General features: G+C 51.1%; 1 protein-coding gene across 12 annotated transcripts in view; it reads left to right on the forward strand.

The window, feature by feature from the left end:
* PIP5K1C (phosphatidylinositol-4-phosphate 5-kinase type 1 gamma) overlaps positions 1-23,424 on the forward strand; it is a 43,100-nt gene that overhangs the window by 3,695 nt on the left and 15,981 nt on the right. For all 12 annotated transcript variants that reach the window (XR_014543329.1, XR_014543330.1, XR_014543331.1 and 9 more), the window contains exons 2-12: positions 10,436-10,467; positions 12,164-12,256; positions 13,504-13,634; positions 14,300-14,417; positions 14,847-14,999; positions 15,469-15,768; positions 16,624-16,829; positions 18,175-18,258; positions 18,912-18,960; positions 20,607-20,691; positions 21,805-21,966. Coding sequence is in view for 9 of the 12 variants with exons in the window: in XM_083594517.1 (XP_083450643.1) it covers positions 10,436-10,467; positions 12,164-12,256; positions 13,504-13,634; positions 14,300-14,417; positions 14,847-14,999; positions 15,469-15,768; positions 16,624-16,829; positions 18,175-18,258; positions 18,912-18,960; positions 20,607-20,691; positions 21,805-21,966 (1,413 nt within the window). In the remaining 3 variants the exon portion in view is untranslated. The remainder of the gene's footprint in view (positions 1-10,435; positions 10,468-12,163; positions 12,257-13,503; positions 13,635-14,299; positions 14,418-14,846; positions 15,000-15,468; positions 15,769-16,623; positions 16,830-18,174; positions 18,259-18,911; positions 18,961-20,606; positions 20,692-21,804; positions 21,967-23,424) is intronic.

Here is a 23,424-nt window from a genome sequence, read left to right on the forward strand (position 1 = left end):
TTGGATTACAGCCATTAGCCGTCAAGCGTTGCCAAGTCATGACGCAGGCCAGTAGAGGAGATCACATTCTTCATGTGACTACTCAGATGTAAGCCCCATTGAGTCCAACAGGACTGGCACCCAAGTAAAGGGGGTTTGTTCCAGTCCCACCCTTTTCTCTACTAACGAGCTCCGGGTGTCGTATATACGGCTCTCCCCCCGTCTCATTTAATCCCCTCAACAACAATGAGAGATAGGCTAGGCTGAAATGCCATTAATTGGGCTAGGGTCGCCCAGTGAGCTTCATGGTTGAGTAGGACTTTGAACCCCGGTCATTACTTGATAGCTTCCTATTAAAGGTAAAGGGACCCCTGACCATTAGGTCCAGTCGTGACCGACTCTGGGGTTGCGGCGCTCATCTCGCTTTATTGGCCGAGGGAGCCGGTGTACAGCTTCTGGGTACGTGACTTGAATTAAACGGGCGGGGCCACAGAATGCAACCCCTGTGTAAATGGGACCCTAATACAGACCGACACCTATTTCTGCTCTTCCTTCCCTTCATGTATAAATTAAAACTTGCTCTCCCCCCCTTATTTTTCTCTCTGCCACCACCCAGCTGACTCTCCCCTCCCCGGACACAGTGTTAGAAATTAACCGGGTGCCAGCCACGTTTTGCGACTGGCCTGTGCCCAGCCGCAACCACGTGGGGATCCCTAGATGCCTCGTTGGCGACTGGAGAAAGCAAAATGTCACTTAGAGTAGGATCTGAAACGTTTCCCCTGGAGCTTGAATTTGTTTTATTCTGGGTTGTTTGTTTCCACGTGTTCTAAACCGCTTTGTGATTTGTTCTTCAAAATAGGAAGCAGTATAGAAATAAAACGAACAGTAATAATAACAATAAGTATAAATTGCATAGGGACACGGGTAGCACTGTGGGTTAAACCACAGAGCCTAGAACTTGCTGATCAGAAGGTTGGCGGTTCGAATACCCGCAACGGGTTGAGCTCCCGTTGCTTGGTCCCTGCTCCTGCCCACCTAGCATTTCGAAAGCACATCAAAGTGCAAGTAGATAAATAGGTATCGCTCCGGTGGGAAGGTAAACGGCGTTTCCGTGTGCTGCTCTGGTTTGCCAGAAGCGGCTTAGTCATGCCGGCCACATACCCGGAAGCTGTACGCCGGGCTCACTCGGCCAGTAAAGCAAGATGAGCGCCACAACCCCAGAGTCGGCCACGACTGGACCTAATGGTCAGGGGTCCCTTTACCTTTATAAATTGCATAAAAAGCACCTAGGCAATTCATCGCGGCAACCGTAAGCCATGTTTAAGGTACCGTTTGGCAAATAGATTATATATCTGAGTTTCTGACACTGTCCCCACCCCCGTTTCTACTCCTGCTGACTGTGTCTTCAGTGGATGCTCCCTCCGGCCAGGTCAGTTTGGAATTATTTTTAAAGTCAGGAAAAAACTGAGCTTGTCCTCTTCTCACCCTCCCCGAGGAGATGTTCCAAAATGCCTGGAGTTGAGAGAACTGCTCTTTCAGGCAGCATGCAGGCGTTTTAAAACCAGGCCCATCAGCAGTTTCAGAAAGATCTCAGCTGCCTCTTAAACCATTTAATCTGGTTGGATTTAAACAAACTTTGAGGCCATCAATACCTCAGTATAGAGTGGAGGGAAGGTGTAAATAAAATATTCTTTTATTTTTTTAGATGCAACCCTCATCAGCGGAAAGAAAACCCATCTTTAATAGTGTCTTGCTTACTTTCTCTGTTAACGGCAACACATCGGATGCAAAATATAGCCTCAGGCGATAAAAGAACTCGCAGCCCCCCCAAATTAAAAATAGCATGGTTAAAAAGCTGGACCCCTCCCTCCGTGAGTCATTTGTAACACCCTTTAACCAGCATGTGACAGTGAAGCTGTATAAATCAAGATTGTTTATTTTCTCCCCCCCACCTTCACCCTCCTTCAGTCCTTGCGTGTGGGTGATGCTGGGATTCAAATCATGTTCACGGTAATAACAGGATTGGTGTTTGTTACAGGCTTTAAAAACATGCCCTGGTTTGATGTGCACATCTCAAGGCCTCCCCCTGGTACACAGATGTCCTTTCATTCCTCTTCCCCCGAAGCCTTTCCGCTGTCAAACCTGTGGCATTAATGTTATTTATTACTCACCCCGAGGTCCCAGGGCCCATTGCCATGCAGGAACACAGTGTTAGAAACAAGTAAATAACTTAAAAACCATGAAAACCTGGTGGGTCCTCAAGTGTAGAAAACCAGGGTGAAGGGGTGAATCTTCAGAATTCTCTGAAAGCTGTAGACTCACCTCTGTGCGGAGGGAGTCCCACAGGTTAGGGGCTGCCGCAGAGAAGGCTCTCCTCCCTGGCCCGCCACCCACCTGAGCTTTTGAGGGAGGGTGAACTACCAAGAGGGCCCGCTCTGCCAACCTCAGCACCCGAGAGGGTCTTCCGGGAAGTAGCAGGCCTTTTCAGGTGTTTGGGACCTGAGTCATTTGTGAGCGCCTTGAAAAAAAATGGCGACCAGCACAGCTGTTTTAAAACGGGTTGTTTAAGATCCGTGTACCTGAAGGAGCATCGCCACCCCCATGGTCCAGCCTGGACACTGAGGTCCAGCTCCGAGGGCCTTCTGGCGGTTCCCCCTCTGCGAAAAACGAGGTTACAGGGAACCAGGCAGAGGGCCTCCTTGGTGGTGGTGCCCGCCCTGTGGAACGCCCTTCCATCAGGTGTAAAGGAGATGAAACAACTTTCTGGATTTTAGGAGACACCATATTTATTTACCCACTTAGTCTGTAGAGCTGCCCCATAGCAGAAGTGCTCTAGGAAGGCAGTGAGGTGTGCTAGTTAGAGTGTCAGACTAGGACCTGGGAGATCAGGGTTCGAATCCCCGCTCCGTCATGAAGCTCACTGAGTGACCTTTGATTCGGTTGCAGCCTCTTAGCCTACCTCTCAGGGTCGTCGTAGGGATTAACTGAGGAGGGGGGCGAACCGTGTTCTCCTTGTGCAAAAAGTTGGGAAATCAGTGCAGCGAGAAAGCTCTTCCGCTGAGCTGCTTAAGAAAGCTGGAGGGTTCCAGCCAGATGGAGATGTCCGCTGCCAAACTTGGCATCCAGAGATCTCCACGTGGTTTGCCATCGGACCTGCGCTCGTTGGAGAAATGTGCCTGGCAGATTTCGGGCACTGGACCTGAGCCTTGGCACCACCTGGTGATGATGGCAGTGGGAGAGCTGAGGAGCAGAGCTCCCTCTATCTGGAAAGGATGTAAGGTAAAGGTAAAGGGACCCCTGACCATTAGGTCCAGTCGTGGCCGACTCTGGGGTTGCGGCGCTCATCTCGCTTTACTGGCCAAGGGAGCCGGCGTACAGCTTCCGGGTCATGTGGCCAGCAGGACTAAGCCGCTTCTGGCGAACCAGAGCAGCGCACGGAAACGCCGTTTACCTTCCAACCAGAGCGGTACCTATTTATCTACTTGCACTTTAACGTGCTTTCGAACTGCTAGGGTGGCAGGAGCAGGGACCGAGCAATGGGAGCTCACCCTGTCACAGGGATTCGAACCGCTGACCTTCTGATCGGCAAGCCCTAGGCTCTCTGGTTTAACCCATAGCACCACCTGCGTCCCAAGTAGACTGCCTTATTTCAATAGATGGTGTGTGTAAGCTGCTCTGGGAGCCTTTTTTTGGCTGGAGAGCCCAGTACAGATGCTGCATTTAAACAAAAAGAAAAGTCCAGAGTTTTTCCCACTCTGCGGAAACACTGCACAAGGCTGCTTCAGCCGCTAGGATTAATGGGCAGGGTTTGATGCCTTGATGGCGTGGCGAGATCGTTTAAAGCAGTTGGCCCTAGCAGAGAGAGCGCAGTGTGAGTCAATTCTGCTCCAGGCAGGGAAGCATCTTCAGCCCACACTGATTCTGGCTCCCTGGGGTGGAGTTTGGGACGGGAGGGTGGAACTCTGATCCTTTGCTGCGGTGGTACAGAGGGCTGGAACGCCAAGCTCCGCCAGCCAAGATGAGTAATGAGAGCGTGATTCAAGGCTGGTCTTACCCTGTGGCAGTGGAGAGCAGTTCCTTTGAGGAGCTGGTTTTGGAGCTTATGCAGAGATATATTTATATGGTGAACGAGAGAGGGGGGGTCCATCTAGCCAGTGTTAGGAAACTCAGATATATAAGCTAATCACCAAATGGCGCTTTTAACCTAGGTTATGGTGGTGCTGTGGGTTAAACCACAGAGCCTAGGACTTGCCGATCAGAAGGTCGGTGGTTCGAATCCCCACAATGACGGGGTGAGCTCCAGTTGCTCGGTCCCAGCTCCTGCAAAAGCTCCTGCAAACCTAGCAGTTCAAAAGCACGTCAAAGTGCAAGTAGATAAATAGGTACCGCTCCGGCGGGAAGGTAAACAGCGTTTCCGTGTGATGCTCTGGTTCGCCAGAAGCGGCTTAGTCCTGCTGGCCACATGACCCGGAAGCTGTACGCCGGCTCCCTCGGCCAATAAAGCAAGATGAATGCTGCAACCCCAGAGTCTGCCACGACTGGACCTAATGCTCAGGGGTCCCTTTACCCTTTACCTTTGCAGTTGCTAGAATGGAACATCTAGGTGCCATTTTTTCCTCGACGAAATTTGTTGTCATTTGTTCCATTTCTGTATCGCCTCATATTTTAAAGAAAAACCTCAGAGCGGTTTACAGCACATTGGAACACCCATTGAAACAATCCGGCTTCAAGGAAAACATTTCAGAGCCATTTTGCTTTCTCCATATTTGTTCACCGGCTTAATTTATGGAGCTGCCCCATAGCAGTGCTCTACAAAGCCAGTGGGGGTGTAGGGCTGAGGCACCCTCCTTTAAAACAAAAAGCCACTTTTCTCTCTCTGGTTCTTCATAGGATGCCTGGGCGGCCGTTTCAGGACACGTTTTGACGCCATGGCTCGCTAAGTTCTCCATGCCTTTAAGTTGTCTAGACTTGAGCTGCCAGAGCGCTTGTGGGTCCTTATTAATGTCTCCTTTCTGCATTTTGGGTTGGGTGTTGAGCTGATTAGACCAGACATGCAGCCTTCCGCTTGTGTGGGGTGTGTGTGTGTGTGTGTGTGTGTGGACTGCAACTGCCTGCATTTCCTCGCTCCTGTTTTCTTTCCTTTCCGGATGACACATACATGCCTTCGCAGCGTGACTTCTTACCAGGGTTCTCGTGGTGTGAGTTCTTACCTCCGACCAGAGTTTGGCCCCGTCGCCAGGCACTGAAGTAGGCCGCTTTTACTTGCTTGATTTTTGCATTGGGGTGTGTGGCATTTTGATACCCTCCCCTGTCAGTTCCCAGACCAGGTTAAACAAAATAAATAAATAAGCAGATGAGGAAAAACGAGCCCATCTCGAGGCCAGCATCCTGATCTCACAGTGGCCAGAAAGAAGCCCGTTAAAGAGCTATGATAGCTATCTTGAAAGGCCTGTCGCATGGAAGATGGAGCAAGCTTATTTTCTCCTGCTCCGGAGGCTAGGACTCGGAGCCAGTGGCTTCAAGTTACAAGTAGGGAGATTCCGACTTAACATCAGGGAGAAGATGCGAGGCCTTTTCTCTTCTTCCTCCCCCAGTTAGTACTCAACTAAGTTAGTCTCCGTTGCTCTGTCCCAGCTCCTGCCAACCTAGCAGTTCAAAAGCACACCAGCGCAAGTAGATAAATAGGTACAGCTGCAGCGGGAAGGCAAACGGCATTTCCGTGTGCTCCGTCACGGTGTCCCATTGCGCCAGAAGTGGTTTAGTCCTGCTGGCCACGTGACCCGGAAAGCTGTCTGTGGACAAACGCCGGCTCCCTCGGCCTGAAAGCGAGATGAGCGCCACAACCCCAGAGTCGCCTTTGACTGGACTTAACCGTCCAGGGGTGCTTTACCTTTTTTTACCTTTACTCAATACCCCATACCTGGTACTTGTGAATGGTTTCGCGGGGTGGGGGGCGCGTGAGTTGGGCTGTAAGCGACCTCAAGCCAGAAAGCAGGTTCTTGAGAACCAGACCCTAGTGTTGGTTTAGCATCTGGGAGAGGCCTGGGTTTCAAATCCCCAGCACCCAGCTGGGCGACCTTGGAGAGGGAGGCAGTCACAGTCTCTCAGCCTAGCCTACTTTGTAGGGCTGTTGTGAAGATGGGAAGGGGATTGATGGTGGGGTGGATGACTTGTGCCACCTTGGAAGGCAGGCAGGATGTAAACGCAGTAAGTAGCTATTTAATGATGAATACCAGTAGCTCCAGGGATGCGGGTGGCGCTGTGGGTTAAACCACAGAGCCTAGGACTTGCCGATCAGAAGGTCGGCGGTTCGAATCCCCACGACGGAGTGAGCGCCCATTGCTCGGTCCCAGCTCCTACCAACCTAGCAGTTTGAAAGCACCTCAAAGTGCAAGTAGATAAATAGGTACCACTCCGGCGGGAAGGTAAATGGCGTTTCCGTGCACTGCTCTGGTTTGCCAGAAGCGGCTTAGTCCTGCTGGTCACATGACCCGGAAGCTGTACGCCGGCTCCCTCGGCCAATAAAGCGAGATGAGCGCCGCAACCCCAGAGTCAGTCACGACTGGACCTAATGGTCAGGGGTCCCTTTACCAGTAGCTCCACCGTTCGGCAGTAGAAGCACTATAGATAATGATGGTTTCAGGTTAGAGAAGGTGAGCTGAGTACCCTTTATCCCACGCTTGGAGGAAATGTGGCATTTAAACATAATAATCATCATGGAAGCGGGGAGGCAGGTTCATGCAAGTCACCCTTCGGCAACCATTAGCCTTCCAGGTGTGTGTGCACTTGGGATGCAGGGAATTGTGGCCCCCAACATCTGGAGGATGCCCGGCTAGTGACAGGCAAGGCGCTTCTTGGTGCAGTCTTGGGAGACGTGAGCAGCGCTCGATAAGCGCTGCTCACATAGAGGAGGGAGAAAGGTTGTTTTCTGCTGCTCCAGAGAAGCGGACACGGAGCAATGGATCCAAACTACAAGAAAGAAGATTCCACCTAAACATTAGGAAGAACGTCCTGACAGTAAGAGCTGTTCGACAGTGGAATTTGCTGCCAAGGAGTGTGGTGGAGTCTCCTTCTTTGGAGGTCTTTAAGCAGAGGCTTGACAACCATATGTCAGGAGTGCTCTGATGGTGTTTCCTGCTTGGCAGGGGGTTGGACTCGATGGCCCTTGTGGTCTCTTCCAACTCTATGATTCAATGATTCTAAGCAAGGCTAGGTTGCAATGGCCCTGGCTTTCTTGGCTCAACAGCATCACCCTCACGCCACCGGAGTTAAATGAGTTGTTGTTACTGACATTTATTTTTTTTGCAACAGGCCATCTGTCAGCTGGCTTAAGAGATAAGTGCCCCCTTAATACCCCTGGCAAGCCGCCAGCGGGAGGCGTTCCTTTCGGCCCATGTCGCAAATCGGATTTTTGCCGTTGCGCGTTTGAGACGCAATAGCCCGGCGTGTTTGTGTGTGAGGTTCCTTCGTTTGGTCTCATCCTCTCAGTCCCGCCTCCCATCTTTAATTATTTTTTAATTATGCTTATCTATGGGTTTTCTCTAACCCCCCCCCCACCTGGACTCCGTTCATCCCTGGGGACTTTTTATTAGGTACTTAAATGCAGCAAGGCAAAGCCGATTGTGGTCATTATTGCAAAACTGAAGCTAATCTCCAGCGCTGGAATTTTGACAGCTGGCAGAGAAGGGATTAGCCAGCCCAGTTTCCCTAGAAGCAGTGCTCTCTGCAGTGTGTTTTGTTTGTATGTGTTGAAAGTGTTCGGTTTCCATCCTCACCTGCATCATAATGGGTAGTTTTGGGGGTTGTGTAGCTGGGCTTTGGTTTGGGGCCAGAAAAAAACAACACAGAATGTGCCAAATCCAGCTCCCAGGGTACCTGTTCCTGTTCCTGTTGTTGTTGTTGTAATTTAGTCGTGTCCGCCTCTTCGTGACCCCCTGGACCAGAGCACGCCAGGCCCTTCTGTCTTCCACTGCCTCCCACAGTTTGGTCAGATTCATGTTTGTAGCTTCGAGAACCCTGTCCCACCATCTCGTCCTCTGTCGTCCCCTTCTCCTTGCGCCCTCCATCTTTCCCAACATCAGGGTCTTTTCCAGGGAGTCTTCTCTTCTCATGAGGTGGCCAAAGTCTTGGAGCCTCAGCTTCAGGATCTGTCCTTCCAGTGAGCACTCAGGGCTGATTTCCTTCCGAATGGAGAGGTTGGATCTTCTTGTAGTCCATGGGACTCTCAAGAGTCTCCTCCAGCACCAGAATTCAAAAGCATCCAGCCTTCATGGATCACTGCCTTGCCGTGGCGAAGGGGCTTGAATAACTCAGAGAAGCTATGAAATATGCCGAGCAGGGCACCTGTTCGTACTCTGCTATAAAAACAAACAAATAAATACCCCTAAAAATCAAGTTCCCAGTCCCTGTGATGAAGATAGACTTCAGGACTTTGAAAGTCCATGGGATGGTTGAATAAGCTTTTCATTGGCTGAGTGCATGCCTAGGTTACCTCCCGGACTGTTAAAAGTTGGTGGAGGGGAGGGAGGTTAAAGAATAATAATTTGCTCTTCAGCATCGCATTTGCACCTGCAATTCGGTTTGCCGGACAGAACAAACCTTCCTCCCAGCAAATCAGTTTTGGAGGGCGAAGCGTGCGGTGGAAAGACCCCGCTGTGCGAGCCGAAGTCCTTTCGCAGGGCTAATTCATTAGATGAATCCAGCCATTGAGTAGTCTGCCAAATCTGCTCCGAGGGACTAGACGTGGATTGGGTCTCAGCACTTTGGATGGTTTGTGTCTCACACGGCCAAACATTTCACCGTACTGTACTGAAGTGGGGGTCGTGGGTCTAAGCTGGAACTTTTCCCCTTGACGGACCAGTTTTAAGAACATCGGAAGAGCCCTGCAGCAGCTGAATGAGGCCAAAGGGATCCTATCTAGCCCAGAATCCTGTCCCTACAGGATGCCCCCTGTGGAAAGCCCACGGGCAGGAGCTGAGAGCCACAGCAACTCTCTACCCCACACCCCGTGATTCCCAGCATTTGATATTCAGAGGCAGACTTCCCCCAAAAGAACATAGCATTACTTCCCTGGAGGGATTTCCTGTCAAGAGTGCAGGCAGGAGCCAGGCCCTGGGACCAGTAGGGCTTCGCAGGACTGGGGCCTTCCTAAGTTTGTTCTGGAGAGGCAAGGCACGGCCGGACAGGTGAGGCCGATTGGTAACTCACAGCACCTGGTGGCAAGAGCCGGGAAGGGATATAAGGTCAGCATTTCCCTTCGGCTCTTTGTCACAGCAACTTGTTTCCTGCCTTGCTTCATTCGGCTTCTTGCTTCCTGATTCTCGGACCTTGGTTCCTTGACTCCTTGCTTCTCGACCCTCGGAGCTCGGACCCGTGGCTTCGTGACTCCTTGCTTCTTGATCCTCGGACCCCTGGCTTCGTGACTCCTTGCTTCTTGATCCTCGGACCCCTGGCTTCGTGACTCCTTGCTTCTTGATCCTCGGACCCCTGGCTTCGTGACTCCTTGCTTCTTGATCCTCGGACCCTTGACTTCTTGACTCCCGGCTCTCTGACCCTCGGACTCTTGGCTTCCTGACTCCTGGCTTCTGGACTCTTGTTCCTGCTCCCACCCCACCATCTTGCCCCCGGTCCCGACGTCCTCAGCCAGGACTTCAATCGCCCGTAGACCGGACTGTGACGTCTCCCGCCCCAATTTGGCACTGCGAGGTCCCCACCCGGTATATAAGTTGCCTCAGATTGCCTCAATGTGAACTAGACTCCTGATCAGTGCACATAAGGCTTTCTTTTTGCGTTGGCTTGGATGTCAATCCCACTGCACTGAATAGGGACTTGTTCCCCCGTGTGTTCAGCATCACAGCAAGTCAAGGAGAACAGAAGAGAAACGTCAGTCGGTTTAATTTGGAGGAAGGGGGGTGGTTTTTTTGGCAATGGGGTTGAAGGCCAGGTTCTCTCTGCCAGGGTTAGGTGGGTCCCTCTCCCCCACCACGCTGAGCTCTGCAGCAGGTACAGTGGTGCCTCGCAAGACGAAAAGAATCCGTTCCGCGAGTCTCTTCGTCTTGCGGTTTTTTCATCTTGCGAAGCAAGCCCATTAGCGGATTAGCTCTATTAGCGGCTTAGCGGGCTTAGCGGATCAGCTGATAAGCGGATTAGCGGATCAGCTGATAAGCGGCTTAGCGATCAGCTGTTAAGCGGCTTAGCGGATCAGCTGATAAGCGGCTTAGCGGCTTGGGAAAAAGAGGGGGGGAAGGAAAAAAAAACCCGCAGGAACTTGCAAGACATTTTCGTCTTGCGAAGCAAGCCCATAGGAAATTCGTTTTGCGAAGCACCTCCAAAACGGAAAACCCTTTCGTCTAGCGGGTTTTCCGTCTTGCGAGGCATTCGTCTTGCGGGGCACCACTGTACCTGTTGAGGTTCTGAGACATTCCTGCTTACCTTGACTCTCTCCTTCTCTCCTCAGGGCCGGCGGTGAGCAAGGCTGTCCTAACAGAGGTGAGTTCAAGTGCTTTCCTTCTGTCCTGACCTTTTTCTGAGCCTCAGGATAAACATCAGGGGTCCCACTCGGTGTCCCATCGTCATCCGAGCCAGGGCAGGTGGTTCCAGAAAGAATCAGGGTATTGGGGGGGCGGGGCTTCTTGTTCTCTCCATATAGTTTTTGGGAGAGTGATTTGTGGCCTGAGCTCAGCTAAGTGGCTAACAGTCCCAGAGGCTTCGCTCCTGGATCTGCAGAAGAAGGCATTGTTTTAAAAAATTACTATTTATATTAGATTTACCGTATTTTTTGCTCTATAAGACTCACTTTTTCCCTCCTAAAAAGTAAGGGGAAATGTGTGTGCGTCTTATGGAGTCAATCCAGGCTGCGCAGCTATCCCAGAAGCCAGAACAGCAAGAGGGATTGCTGCTTTCACTGCGCAGCGATCCCTCTTGCTGTCCTGGCTTCTGAGATTCAGAATATTTTTTTTCTTGTTTTCCTCCTCCAAAAACTAGGTGCGTCTTGTGGTCTAGTGCGTCTTATAGAGCAAAAAATACGGTATATACTGCCCTTCATCAAAATATCTCAGGGCGGTTCGCAAGATAAAAACACAAGATAGAATCAGACAACAGCAAACCCTTGATTTCTTTAGGAAAGGCTCTGAAGGAGATTTGAATCCTTCGATTGTTTCGGCGGCCCCTGTTGGCTTTTACTGAACCTTCGGGATCTTGTAGTCCTTAACGGTGCTGATAATAGGATGGTTTTTCAACAATCCTTCACTGCTTTGAGGGCCCTGGAGGCAAAGAAAGCAAGGATAATAATAATAATAAATTTTTATTTATACCCCGCCCTTCCCGGTTCAGAAAACCGGGCTCAGGGCAGCTGACAACAAAGTTTAAAACACTTAATTGATGCTTTAAAAACCCAGCATAAAATACAGTATAGAACGTGAATAACAATAAAATCAAAAATCAATTTAGGGGGGGAAACCAGCCAATAAACATTAGATGATCACCAGGGCTTGCTGGCTAAATTAGTCCTATTTGGGCTAGCATGGATACCAGGGGAGAATTCGCTGTGGGATCCCAGAGCGGGTGATCTTCATAAAAAGGGGAGGGGGAGGGAAGGAAGGGGAATAAAAGATCAGGCTAAGTTCAGATTGAAAGCCAGGCGGAATAGCTCTGTCTTACAGGCCCTGCGGAAGGAAGTTAAATCCTGCAGGGCCCTGGTCTCATGGGGCAAGAGCATTCCACCAAGTCGGAGCCACCACTGAGAAGGCCCTGGCCCTGGTGGAGGATAATCTCTAAACTATGATTATTCATGGACCTTAAGGTCCTCTGCGGGGCAGACCAGGAGAGGCGGTCTCATAAATACGATGTGAAAGCTTTGAAAGAACAGTTAAGAGAAAACCCAGAAGGGGATGGTCTAGTTCTCCCATTTCTGGAGGAAACGTAGGAACATAGGCTTGTAGAGTTGGGAAGGGTCCCCCAGGGCTCATCTAGTCCAGCCCCCCTGCAGTGCAGGAATCTTTTGCCGAAGGTGGGACTCGAGCCCACAATGAGATCCTCATGCTCTATCAGCTGAGCTATCTCAGCTGCTGAGGAGTTTGGTTGGCATCCCAGGAGCTGCCTGCTCTTCCTACACGCCCTGGGGCAGCTCCCCCCCCACCCCACCTTGGCGATGTTTTGGCTGACCTCGAAATCCTTCCTGCCTCAGGCACCTTCCTTGACGGGGCAGCCGGGGGCCGGCCAGGGCAAGAAGATAGGCCATCGCGGGGTCGATGCATCAGGCGAGACGACCTACAAGAAGGTATCCTTAGCGTTTCTTTATATGTTTCCTGCCCTTCTAAGGTCACCAGGGAGGGTTACAGTGTTAAAACGCGGTATTTTGAAAATAAGGTGGGTCCTAAAATATATACAGTGGTACCTCGGGTTAAGTACTTAATTCGTTCCGGAGGTCCGTACTTAACCTGAAACTGTTCTTAACCTGAAGCACCACTTTAGCTAATGGGGCCTCCTGCTGCTGCCGTGCCGCCAGAGCACAATTTCTGTTCTCATCCTGAAGCAAAGTTCTTAACCTGAAGCAAAATTTCGGGGTTAGTGGAGTCTGTAACCTGAAGTGTATGTAACCTGAAGCATATGTAACCCGAGGTACCACTGTGTGTACCTCAAGAGGTGTGTCTTCAGCAATCTCCAGAAGCAGTATAGTGAAGGTGTCAGAGACAGCTCTGCGAGAAGGCGGTTCCACAACTTAGGGGCCGCCATGGAGAAGGCCCCGCTCTCGGGCCACTGCATACTCACACCCTGAGCCTCTTGAGGGCGGTGGAATTACCAGGCTGCCTCCCCTCTTTTCGATCTCAGCACCTGAGGGGGCCTGTAGAGAAGGAGGTGATCTTTCAGGTATTTGGGACCTGAACACAAGCACCTTGAACCGGGCCCCAAAATGAACTGTCAGCCAGTGCAGCTATTTTGAAACAGGAGGTCTAACCCCAGCCAGTAATTTAAAGGTAAAGGTAAAGGGACCCCTGACCATTAGGTCCAGTCATGGCCGACTCTGGGGTTGTGGCGCTCATCTCGCTTTACTGGCCGAGGGAGCCGGCGTACAGCTTCCGGGTCATGTGGCCAGGATGACTAAGTCGCTTCTGGCGAACCAGAGCAGCGCATGGAAACGCCGTTTACCTTCCCGCTGGAGCGGTACCTATTTATCTACTTGCACTTTGACATGCTTTCGAACTGCTAGGTGGGCAGGAGCAGGGACCGAGCAACGGGAGCTCACCCTGTCATTGTGGGGATTCGAACCGCCGACCTTCTGATCGGCAAGTCCTAGGCTCTGTGGCTTAACCCACAGCGCCACCCGCATCCCTAGCCAGTAATTTAGCAGCTGCATTTTGGACCAGCTGAAGTTTCAGCCGTCTCCCAAGCGCAGCCCCGCGTACAGCAGAGCGTATGGTGGTGGGTTCTCCTGGCAGATAGCTGGAGGGGTGAGCCAGAAACAGATGCCCCCGCTTGGGGAGATCATGCCATAACCCCACCCGCTCTGACCCTGTCTGTCCTCAGACCACGTCGACCACACTCAAGGGAGCCATTCAGCTTGGGATCGGTTACACAGTGGGGAACCTGAGCTCTAAGCCCGAGCGGGATGTCTTGATGCAAGATTTCTACGTGGTGGAGAGCATTTTCTTCCCCAGGTAAGTTGGCTGCTGGAGGTGGCAGGGTGAAGCCCAATTTGAACAGTAGCTCTTGGCCACAAACATGACGGGAGAGATGGCCAGAGGGGTGTAGCAGTGAGAGCAAGCCATGGACCTTATTCTCTCCTAGTCAGCTTCCTGGGGGCTGTGTGTCAGTAGTGGCCGAGGCGGGGGCAGCAAACTACATTCTCCATTCCCACCCTGCATGCAATAATAATAATAATAATTTATTATTTATACTCCGCCCATCTGGATGGGTTTCCCCAGCCACTCTGAGCAGCTTCCAACAAAACACTAAAATACAATAACCTATTAAACATTAAAAGCTTACCTTTATGGTAACTGTAACCCAGGTTTCAGGAGCCATTTGGCCATTAGCTTATAAATCTGAGTTTCTAACACTGGTATTGAGGGCTGGGCAGAGAGGTTTGGACGGCTTCCCGGCCCCCTGCCTGGCCTAACGTTTACCACCCCTGGGGGGGGGGTCATTAGGTTTCAAGGACAGACCTGTTTTAAGGGCAGGTCTGTTTCTGCCACCTCAAGCTTGCTAGACGAAAGATGGGGAGAAACACTAGCCGGCTCTGCTGCACTGTAAGAAGAGCTCTGTGGGTGGAGAAGAGAGTTTGAACTGTTCTCTGTGTCTTCTTCTTCCTCTCGTGCCACAGCGAAGGCAGCAACCTCACCCCAGCTCACCACTACCCTGACTTCAGGTTCAAGACGTACGCGCCCGTCGCTTTCCGCTACTTCCGAGAGCTGTTCGGCATCCGCCCGGATGACTACTTGGTGAGGACGGCTCCTTTACCCTCTTCCAAAGGGCAAAAATACCGTATTTTTTGCTCTATAAGACTCACTTTTTCCCTCCTAAAAAGTAAGGGAAAATGTGTGTGCGTCTTATGGAGCGAATGCAGGCTGCGCAGCTATCCCAGAACCCAGAAAAGCAAGAGGGGTTGCTGCCTTCACTGCGCAGCGATCCCTCTTGCTGTTCTGGCTTCTGAGATTCAGAATATTTTTTTTCTTGTTTTTCTCTTCCAAAAATTAGGTGCGTCTTGTGGTCTGGTGTGTCTTATAGAGTGAAAAATACGGTGCCCCAGGCTTGGGCATCTTCGCGGTGGGTCACAGAGGCCCCTCGATTTTGCCCGCCTCTTAGTTGCCATTAACGCCTGCCGCATCCTTGAACGCCTTTTACCTTCTCTCTCTTTCCTTCCCGCCCAGTATTCCCTGTGCAACGAGCCCCTGATCGAGCTGTCCAACCCCGGGGCCAGCGGCTCCCTCTTCTACGTCACCAGCGACGACGAGTTCATCATCAAGACTGTCATGCACAAGGAGGCGGAATTCCTCCAGAAGCTGCTTCCTGGCTACTACATGGTACGTCCCAGCAGAAGACGCTCTCGGGGCCCTTTGTTGCAGCGGGAATCTGCAGAGACTCACCAGGGTGGATAAAAATCAATGATTTTAATAATAATTATAATAATCCCCGGGATGCAGGTGGCACTGTGGGTTAAACCACAGAGCCTAGGACTTGCCGATCAGAGGGTCGGCAGTTCGAATCCCCGCGATGACGGGGTGAGCCTCCCGTTGCTCAGTCCCTGCTCCTGCCCACCTAGCAGTTCGAAAGCACGTCAGAGTGCAAGTAGATAAATAGGTACCGCTCCAGCGGGAAGGTAAATGGCGTTTCCGTGCGCTGCTCTGGTTCGCCAGAAGCGGCTCAGTCCTGCTGGCCACATGACCCGGAAGCTGTACGCCGGCTCCCTCGGCCAGTAAAGCGAGATGAGCGCCGCAACCCCAGAGTCGTCCGCGACTGTACCTAACGGTCAGGGGTCCCTTTACCTTTTAGAATTTGAACCAGAATCCCCGGACGCTGCTGCCCAAATTCTATGGCCTCTACTGCGTCCAGTCCGGGGGCAAGAACATCCGGGTGGTGGTGATGAACAACATCCTGCCCCGTGTGGTGAAGATGCACCTGAAGTACGACCTGAAGGGCTCGACCTACAAGCGCCGGGCCTCCAAGAAGGAGAAGGAGAAGTCCAGCCCCACCTACAAGGACCTGGACTTCATGCAGGACATGCCCGACGGGATCATGCTGGACACGGACACCTTCAGCGCCGTGGTCAAGACACTGCAGAGGGACTGCTTGGTAGGTTGCGCAGGGGACACGAGTGGCGCTGTCGTCTAAACCACTGAGCCTCTTGGGCTTGCCGATCGGAAGGTTGGCGGTTCGAATCCCTGCGATAGAGTGAGCTCCTGTTGCTCTGTCCCAGCTCCTTCTACCCTAGCAGTTTGAAAGCACGCCAGTGCAAGCAGATCAATAGGCACCACTGTGGCAGGAAGGTAGACAGCGTTTTCATGCGGTCTGGTTTCTGTCATGTGCCATAAGCAGTTTAGTCCTGCTGGCCACATGACCCGGAAAGCTGTCTGCGGACAAACGCCGGCTCCCTCGGCCTGAAAGCGAGATGAGCGCCGCAACCCCATGACCACCTTTGACTGGACTTAACCGTCCAGGGATCCTTTACCTTTACCTTTATATATTACTTTATATATGTTGGAAGCCACACAGAGATGAGTGCCGTAACCCCATAGTCACCTTTGACTGGACTTAACCGTCCAGGGATCCTTTAGCTTTACCTTGCGCGGAAGCCAGCCGGATCAGGCTAGAAGAGCCTCGGACCAGGGAGTCCCTGTGTGGAGTCTCCTCCCACTTCAATCCTCTCCTGGCCCTGGGAGACAGTGGAGCAGGAGAGGTTGGGGGCGACTGTCCTTCGCTCTGCAATCTTGCAGCTTCTCCTGCCTCTGCCTCTCTCGTCTCCCGGCTGCTGCAGGCTCCCCCAGACCACTGGTCCCTTATTTCACGTCAGTCTCCTGGTGCTAACTCATCGCAATCCAGCCCCTACTCCTCAGCGTCCCCCCACCCCACCCCAGTTCCCGGTCTTGCACGCTTAACTTGTGAAGCCAAACCAGGGCTATTGGTCAAGCAACACCCTCTTCTCCCCAGGTGCTCGAAAGCTTCAAGATCATGGACTACAGCTTGCTCCTGGGGGTGCACAACATGGACCAGCAAGAGCGGGAGCGGCAGGCGGACGGGGCCCAGAGCACCTCCGACGAGAAGCGGCCAATGGGGCAGAAGGCCTTGTACTCCACCGCGATGGAGTCCATCCAGGGCGGGGCTGCCCGCGGGGAGTCCATCGACACGGACGACACGTAAGTGGAGCAGGTTGTGGGGGTCCGCCTTCGCCCCTCTTCCCTGCAGTGGCTGTCAGAGAAGCGGAAAGAGCGGCCCATCTTGAAGAAAGGGCTGAGGGTTGGCAGGGGGGCACCGCAGCTGTGCCAGGGCTGAGGAGAGGCTCGTTATGAACCTATGGTTGAGCCTACCTGGGCAGGTCAATGGGTACCAGCCATTATTATGATCACTTGTTGTTGTTTAGTCATGTCCAACTCTTTGTGACCCCATGGACCAGAGCACGCCAGGCACTCCTGTCTTCATTATGATTACTACTATTTATTAATTGCTTATACCCTGTCCATCTGTCTGGGTTGCAGCAGCAGCAACAACAGCAACAGCAGCAGTAGCAACACTCGTACACCATCCACCTGGCTGGTTTACCCCAGCCACTCTGGGCAGCTTCCCACAAAATATTAAAAGCACAACAAAACACCAAACATTAAAAAGCTTCCCTATACAGGGCTGCCTATGTAGTTACTCATCTCCTTGACATCTGATGGGAGGGCGCCACCACCGAGAAGGCCCTCTGCCTGGTTCCTTGTAACTTCACTTCTTGCAGGGAGGGAACCGCCAGAAGGCTCTTGGAGCTGGACCTAAGTGTCCAGGCTGGACAATGGGGGTGGACGCTCCTTCAGGGATACAGGGCTGAGGCCGTTTAGGGCTTTAAAGATCAGCACCAACACTTTGGATTGCGCTTGGAAATGTAATGGGAGCCAATGTAGGTCTTTCAGGACCGGTGTTATATGGTCCCGGCAGCCGCTCCCAGTCCCCAGTTTAGTTGCCGCATTCTGCATTAGCTGTAGTTTCCGGGTCACCTTCAAAGGTAGCCCCACATAGAGTGCATTGCAGTAGTCCAAGCAGGAGATAACCAGAGCATGCACCACTCTGGCCAGACAGTCCGTGGGCAGGGAGGGTCTCATCCTGCGTACCAGATGGAGCTGCCCTGGACACAGAATTAACCTGCACCTCCATGGACAGCTGTGAGTCCAGAATGACTCCCAGGCTGCGCACCTGGTCCTTCAGGGGCACAGTGACCCCATTCAGGACCAGGGAGTCCCCACAAACAGTCCTTCTGTCTTGTCAGGATTCAACCTCAATCCGTTAACCACCTTCCAACTGCCTCCAGACACTCGCACAGAACATCCACTGCCTTTGCTGGTTCTGATTTAAAGGAGAGGTAGAGCTGGGTATCACCCACCTATTAGAGAACCCCCAGCCCAAACTCCCTGATGATCTTCATTGTAAACGAAAGAAGCATTGAGCGTGTTTCTGGTTGCAGCCAGTGCATATTGACAGGTCTGGTCTCTCTCTCCTCCTTCCAAGAATGGGTGGCATTCCAGCAGTGAATGGCAAAGGCGAACGCCTTCTCCTCCACGTGGGAATCATCGATATCCTCCAGTCCTACAGGTAGGTGTTCCCTCCATGTCTCCTCCGTTTGTGGGCGATGAAAACACCGTATTTTTCACTCTATAAGACGCACCAGGCCACAAGACGCAACTACCGTATTTTTTGCCCCATAGGGGGCACTGGCCCATAGGGCGCACCAAGTTTTTATTTGGGGGGGGGATAAAGAAAAAAAAATCCCCCCCAGGCGCGGGGCTGGGGCGAGGGAGCCCGAGCTTCCCCCGACCCCAGCCCCCAGAACAGGCTGCTGTCACGCCGGTCTCCCCAGGCTTGCGGATATCTGCCTGAAGCTCGGGGCACGCGCCCCAGGCTTCGGAATGCAGGCAGCTCTCCGCAAGCCGTGGGAGCCCGGCGCGACTTCCCGCGGGCTCCCACGGCTTGCGGAGAGCTTCCTGAAGCCTGGAGAGCGAGAGGGGTCGGTGCGCCGATTGGCTGCAGCAGCCATTTTTGGGAAGAAACCATAGCCGGCTGCGGTGGCGGGGAGAGATAACGGATTAGAAATGTTCCCATTAGAGATAAGAGAAACGATTGGCTTGTTGCGCAGACACTCGCCTAACGAACGCTTTCCTGGGAACACATTGTGTTTGGTAAGCAGGACTTGCATGTGTCTCCCCCCCCTTAATTTCTCACAGTCTTTTCTTCCTTTCACAACCCAGATTCATCAAGAAGCTGGAGCACACATGGAAGGCTCTCGTCCACGACGGGGTGAGTTTCGGCCCCACAGGCCGCTCGGTTCGCAGAGCTGCTTTAGCATTTAACCTGATGAGCTGTGTTTTATTTTAAAAGTTTAAAAGCTGCTCCCAGCAGTCACTGCCTCAGAAGTAGCATACCGTATTTTCCCGTGTATAAGCAGAGGTTATGTTGTTTTAAAAGAGCCATGTTATTTGAGAGCCAGTGTGGTGTAGTGGTTAAGAGCGGTAGTCTCGTAATCTGGTGAACCGGGTTCGATTCCCCGCTCCTCCACATGCAGCTGCTGGGTGACCTTGTCACACTTCTCTGAAGTCTCTCAGCCCCACTCACCTCACAGAGTGTTTGTTGTGGGGGAGGAAGGGAAAGGAGAATGTTAGCCGCTTTGAGACTCCTGAAGGGGAGTGATAAAGCGGGATATCAAATCCAAACTCTTCTTCTTCTCTTCTTAAAAGAATGCTAAGAATTGGGGGTCGTTTTATACACGGATAGTGGAGAGGCGGGACAAGCGATTGTTGGTTGCCATGAGTGGGAGATTGTCATCGGCGTTTCTGCGGGTGATTGGTGGGTACGGCAAGGTCCGCTGGCTATTGGCTGCTGCAGCAATTGGGCGGGCAATTGGCTGTGGCAGTCCTGCTGGTGAGCGATTTTCAGCATCCCCCTCCCAAAATAGCTCAACAAGTCTGGGCAATCTGCGTCCCCCCGAAAAGAAGCTCAGCAACTCTGGGCAGTCTCCCCCCATTTTCTCAATTTGGAATCTTGCATTTAAAGCAGTTCGAAAGCATGTCAAAGTGAAGTAGATAAATAGGTACCGCTCTGGCGGGAAGGTAAATGGCATTTCCGTGCGCTGCTCTGGTTCGCCAGAAGCGGCTTAGTCCTGCTGGTCACATGACCCGGAAGCTGTACGCCGGCTCCCTCGGCCAGTAAAGCGAGATGAGCGCCGCAACCCCAGAGTCGGCCACGACTGGACCTAATGGTTAGGGGTCCCTTTACCTAATTGTTGTAAATATGTGTGTGTATATTTGTACACACCATGTACATCCCTGGAAGATAAAGGTGATACAGTCGTACCTTGGTTTTTTTGAACAGCTTAGTTCTCGGATGTTTTGGCTCCCGAATGGCCCAGACCCGAAAACGGCTGTTCCTGCAGCCAATCGGAAGCCGCGCTTTGGTTTCTGAATGTTTTGGAAGTCGAACGGACCTCCGGAACAGATTCCGTTCGACTCCCAAGGTATGACTAAGTAAATAAAAGCAAATAAATATGTAAATGCTCTTCATTTGTTTTACTTTTAATCTCTTTGTAACTTTGCATTTGATTCTTTTTTGTAAGGCACAGAGTTGTAAACCGATTAGAATTTCTCTCTTTATTTTGGAAATGTGAAGCAAAGACAGAAATCATCTAAATGAGTGATATAACTAAATAAATAACCATTCCAAGATGATAATGAAACGGCCGACTGCCAAAATCAAAACAGGAAGCTTTAATCAGGAGTGCAATTAGACAGGCACTGGAAACAAACCCCACCCCTCCCAAAAAAGTGTTTAATTTATAGCTTTGCGAAGGTGACTCGCAGCAGTGACTTGACTCTGGTTTCGTTCTGCCTTGGAGGCCTGGCTGGGAATTGTGGATAATGACTCCTCCATCTCCCTCCCTGTTTCCCTAGGACACAGTGTCGGTCCACAGGCCCAGCTTCTATGCAGAGAGGTTCTTCAAATTCATGACCAACACGGTGTTCAGGAAGAGTACCTGTAAGTGTGTGTGTGTGTGTGGTCTGGCTGTTTACTTTTGTTGGGGAGGAAAACTGCGAGCCGAAACCGGCTTTGCATCTCTTCCACCTTCCCTTTGGGGTTACAAGGGCTAGGATATTGCTCTTCTTAGCGTTTATTACATTTGTGTTGGTCCTTGGTCCCACCACCCCCAGGTATTTCACCCACCCACATTGCAGCCCACAGGAGAAGCTCTACCACTCCTGCCAACCTAGCAGTTCGAAAGCACACCAGTGCGAGTAGATCAATAGGTACCGCTGCGGCGGGGCAGGTAAACGGCGTTTCCTTGCGCTCTGGTTTCCGTCACAGTGTCCCGTTGCGCCAGAAGCGGTTTAGTCCTGCTTTGCCACATGACCTGGAAAGCTGTCTGCGGACAAACCGAGGACTGGGAATATCTGCCTAGACCAGGCTTCCTCAACCTCGGCCCTCCAGATGTTTTGGGCCTACAACTCCCATGATCCCTAGCTAGCAGGACCCAGTGGTCAGAGATGATGGGAATTGCAGTTTGAGGTTTGAGGAAGCCTGGCCTAGACGCTAGATTGAACCACGTAGGTCTCCAGAGCTGCAAGTCTTACCTTTTGACAATAAGTATCTGCTGTGTTACGGACGCGGGTGACGATGTAGGTTAAACCACAGAGCCTAGGACTTGCCGATCAGAAGGTCAGCAGTTCGAATCTCCGCAACGGGGTGAGCTCCCGTTGCTCGGTCCCTGCTCCTACCAACCTAGCAGTTCGAAAGCACGTCAAAGTCCAAGTAGATAAATAGGTACCGCTCCGGCGGGAAGGTAAACGGCGTTTCCGTGCGCTGCTCTGGTTTGCCAGAAGCGGCTTAGTCCTGCTGGCCACATGACCCGGAAGCTGTACGCTGGCTCCCTCGGCCAATAAAGCGAGATGAGCGCCGCAACCCCAGAGATGTCCGCGACTGGACCTAACAGTCAGGGGTCCCTTTACCTTTGCCTTTATCTGCTCTGTGCATTCCTGTGGCTGGGAAACGCTCTTGACACAAGCCAGGGGATCCATCTCTGCACATCTTTCCTCTCCAAACTCTGAGCCAACCTAACGTTGCTGCTGCTCTCCCTCTCTCCCCCAATTGCAGCTCTGAGGGTCTCTCCCTCGAAGAAAGGGCGGAGTGCCTTGCTAGCCGTCAAGCCCTCTGGCCCTCTGGCCGCCTTTTCGGCAAGCCAGCTCCCCTCGGAAAAGGACGAAGCCCAGTACGACCTCCGGGGGGCCAGGAGCTACCCCACCCTAGACGACGAAGGTAACGCACATCGCCTGTTGGCCTTCCTCCTCCCCTTGCCTACAGCTATTCCTTAGTGGTCGGCCTGCTCTCTGGCACCCCCACACCCTATAGTGCAAACAGCGTGTCTCTTCTTTTTTAAAAAAACTTATTTTCAATTTTTCTAATAACAACATTTTTCTTTTCTTCCCCCCCAATAATTTTTATTAAATTGACACAAATATCACACATACTCTAAAACAAAAAAGACAAAAATAAAAACCTCACTAGAGCTGCTAAAATAAATTAAAACAGAAAATATAACAGCAAACACTTAATCAACATAAATTAATTACTTAAATTTCCAGTCTCATAAACATATTATTTGACTTCCTCTAGTCCCTCCCTTCTGAATTTCCTTGTATCTGAATGTAGTAGTTTCCAATATCATTATCCAAAAAAAGAAACTATACCATTTAGAATCGGATTTCTTAACTTTTCTTAATCTAAATCTCATTTATTTAACTATCTCCAAATTTTATTTAACTATCTCCTACATTTTTCTTATGCATATATAGCCAATCCAAATTTACATTGATTGACTCTTCCCCCCGCCCCTGGTTTCCGATTTTTCCTTTATAATTTCCATTGCATCTGATTATTTTTTCATTTAATTTCCAATTATTTTTACGTCGTAATTCTACCATCAGTTCATAAATGCTACAACAATCCTGTTAACGCTTTCACGTTCTTACAGTGTTCTTTAAAATAATCTATAAAGTTTTTCCAATCTTGATTAAATTTTCCTTCATCTCGGTGCCTTATCTTCATGGTTGGTTTTGCCATTTCGGCATAATCCATCATCTTAGTCCTCCATTCTTCTTTTGTTGATATAGTCTCTTCTTTCCACTTCTGGGCAAGTAACATTCTAGCAGCTGTGGTTGCATACATAAATAATCACTTTTGCTTCTTTGGTACTTCATCTCCTAATATCCCTAGTAAAAAGGCCTCTGGCTTTTTAGCAAACGTATTTTTGAACATCTTTTTCATTGCATTATATATCATTTCCCAGAAGCCCTTTACCTTTTTACATGTCCACCACATATGGGAAAAGTGCCTTCTTTTTCCTTACCTTTCCAACATAAATTAGATGAGTTTTTATACATCTTTGCAAGCTTTACAGGTGTCAAACACTATACTGTATTTTTCGGCCCATAGGACACACCGGCCCATAGGGCGCACCTCGTTTTTTGGGGGGGGAAATAAAGAAAAAAATTATTTCCCCCCCAGGCTTCAGAGAAAGCCTGCATTCGCCCCATAGGACGCACACACATTTTCCCTTCATTTTTGGAGGGAAAAAGTGCGTCCTGTAGGGCAAAAAATACGGTACATCATTTTCATATAGTTTTCTTTTAATGAGCTGCAGGCTGTAAATTATAAATTTTCTTTTCACAGCTTTTGCCATGATTCAAGTGGTATATTATACCCTGTGCCCAGTGT

The sequence above is a fragment of the Podarcis filfolensis genome, assembly GCF_964270895.1.
Source record: "Podarcis filfolensis genome assembly, chromosome: 18".
Lineage (NCBI taxonomy): Eukaryota > Metazoa > Chordata > Lepidosauria > Squamata > Lacertidae > Podarcis > Podarcis filfolensis.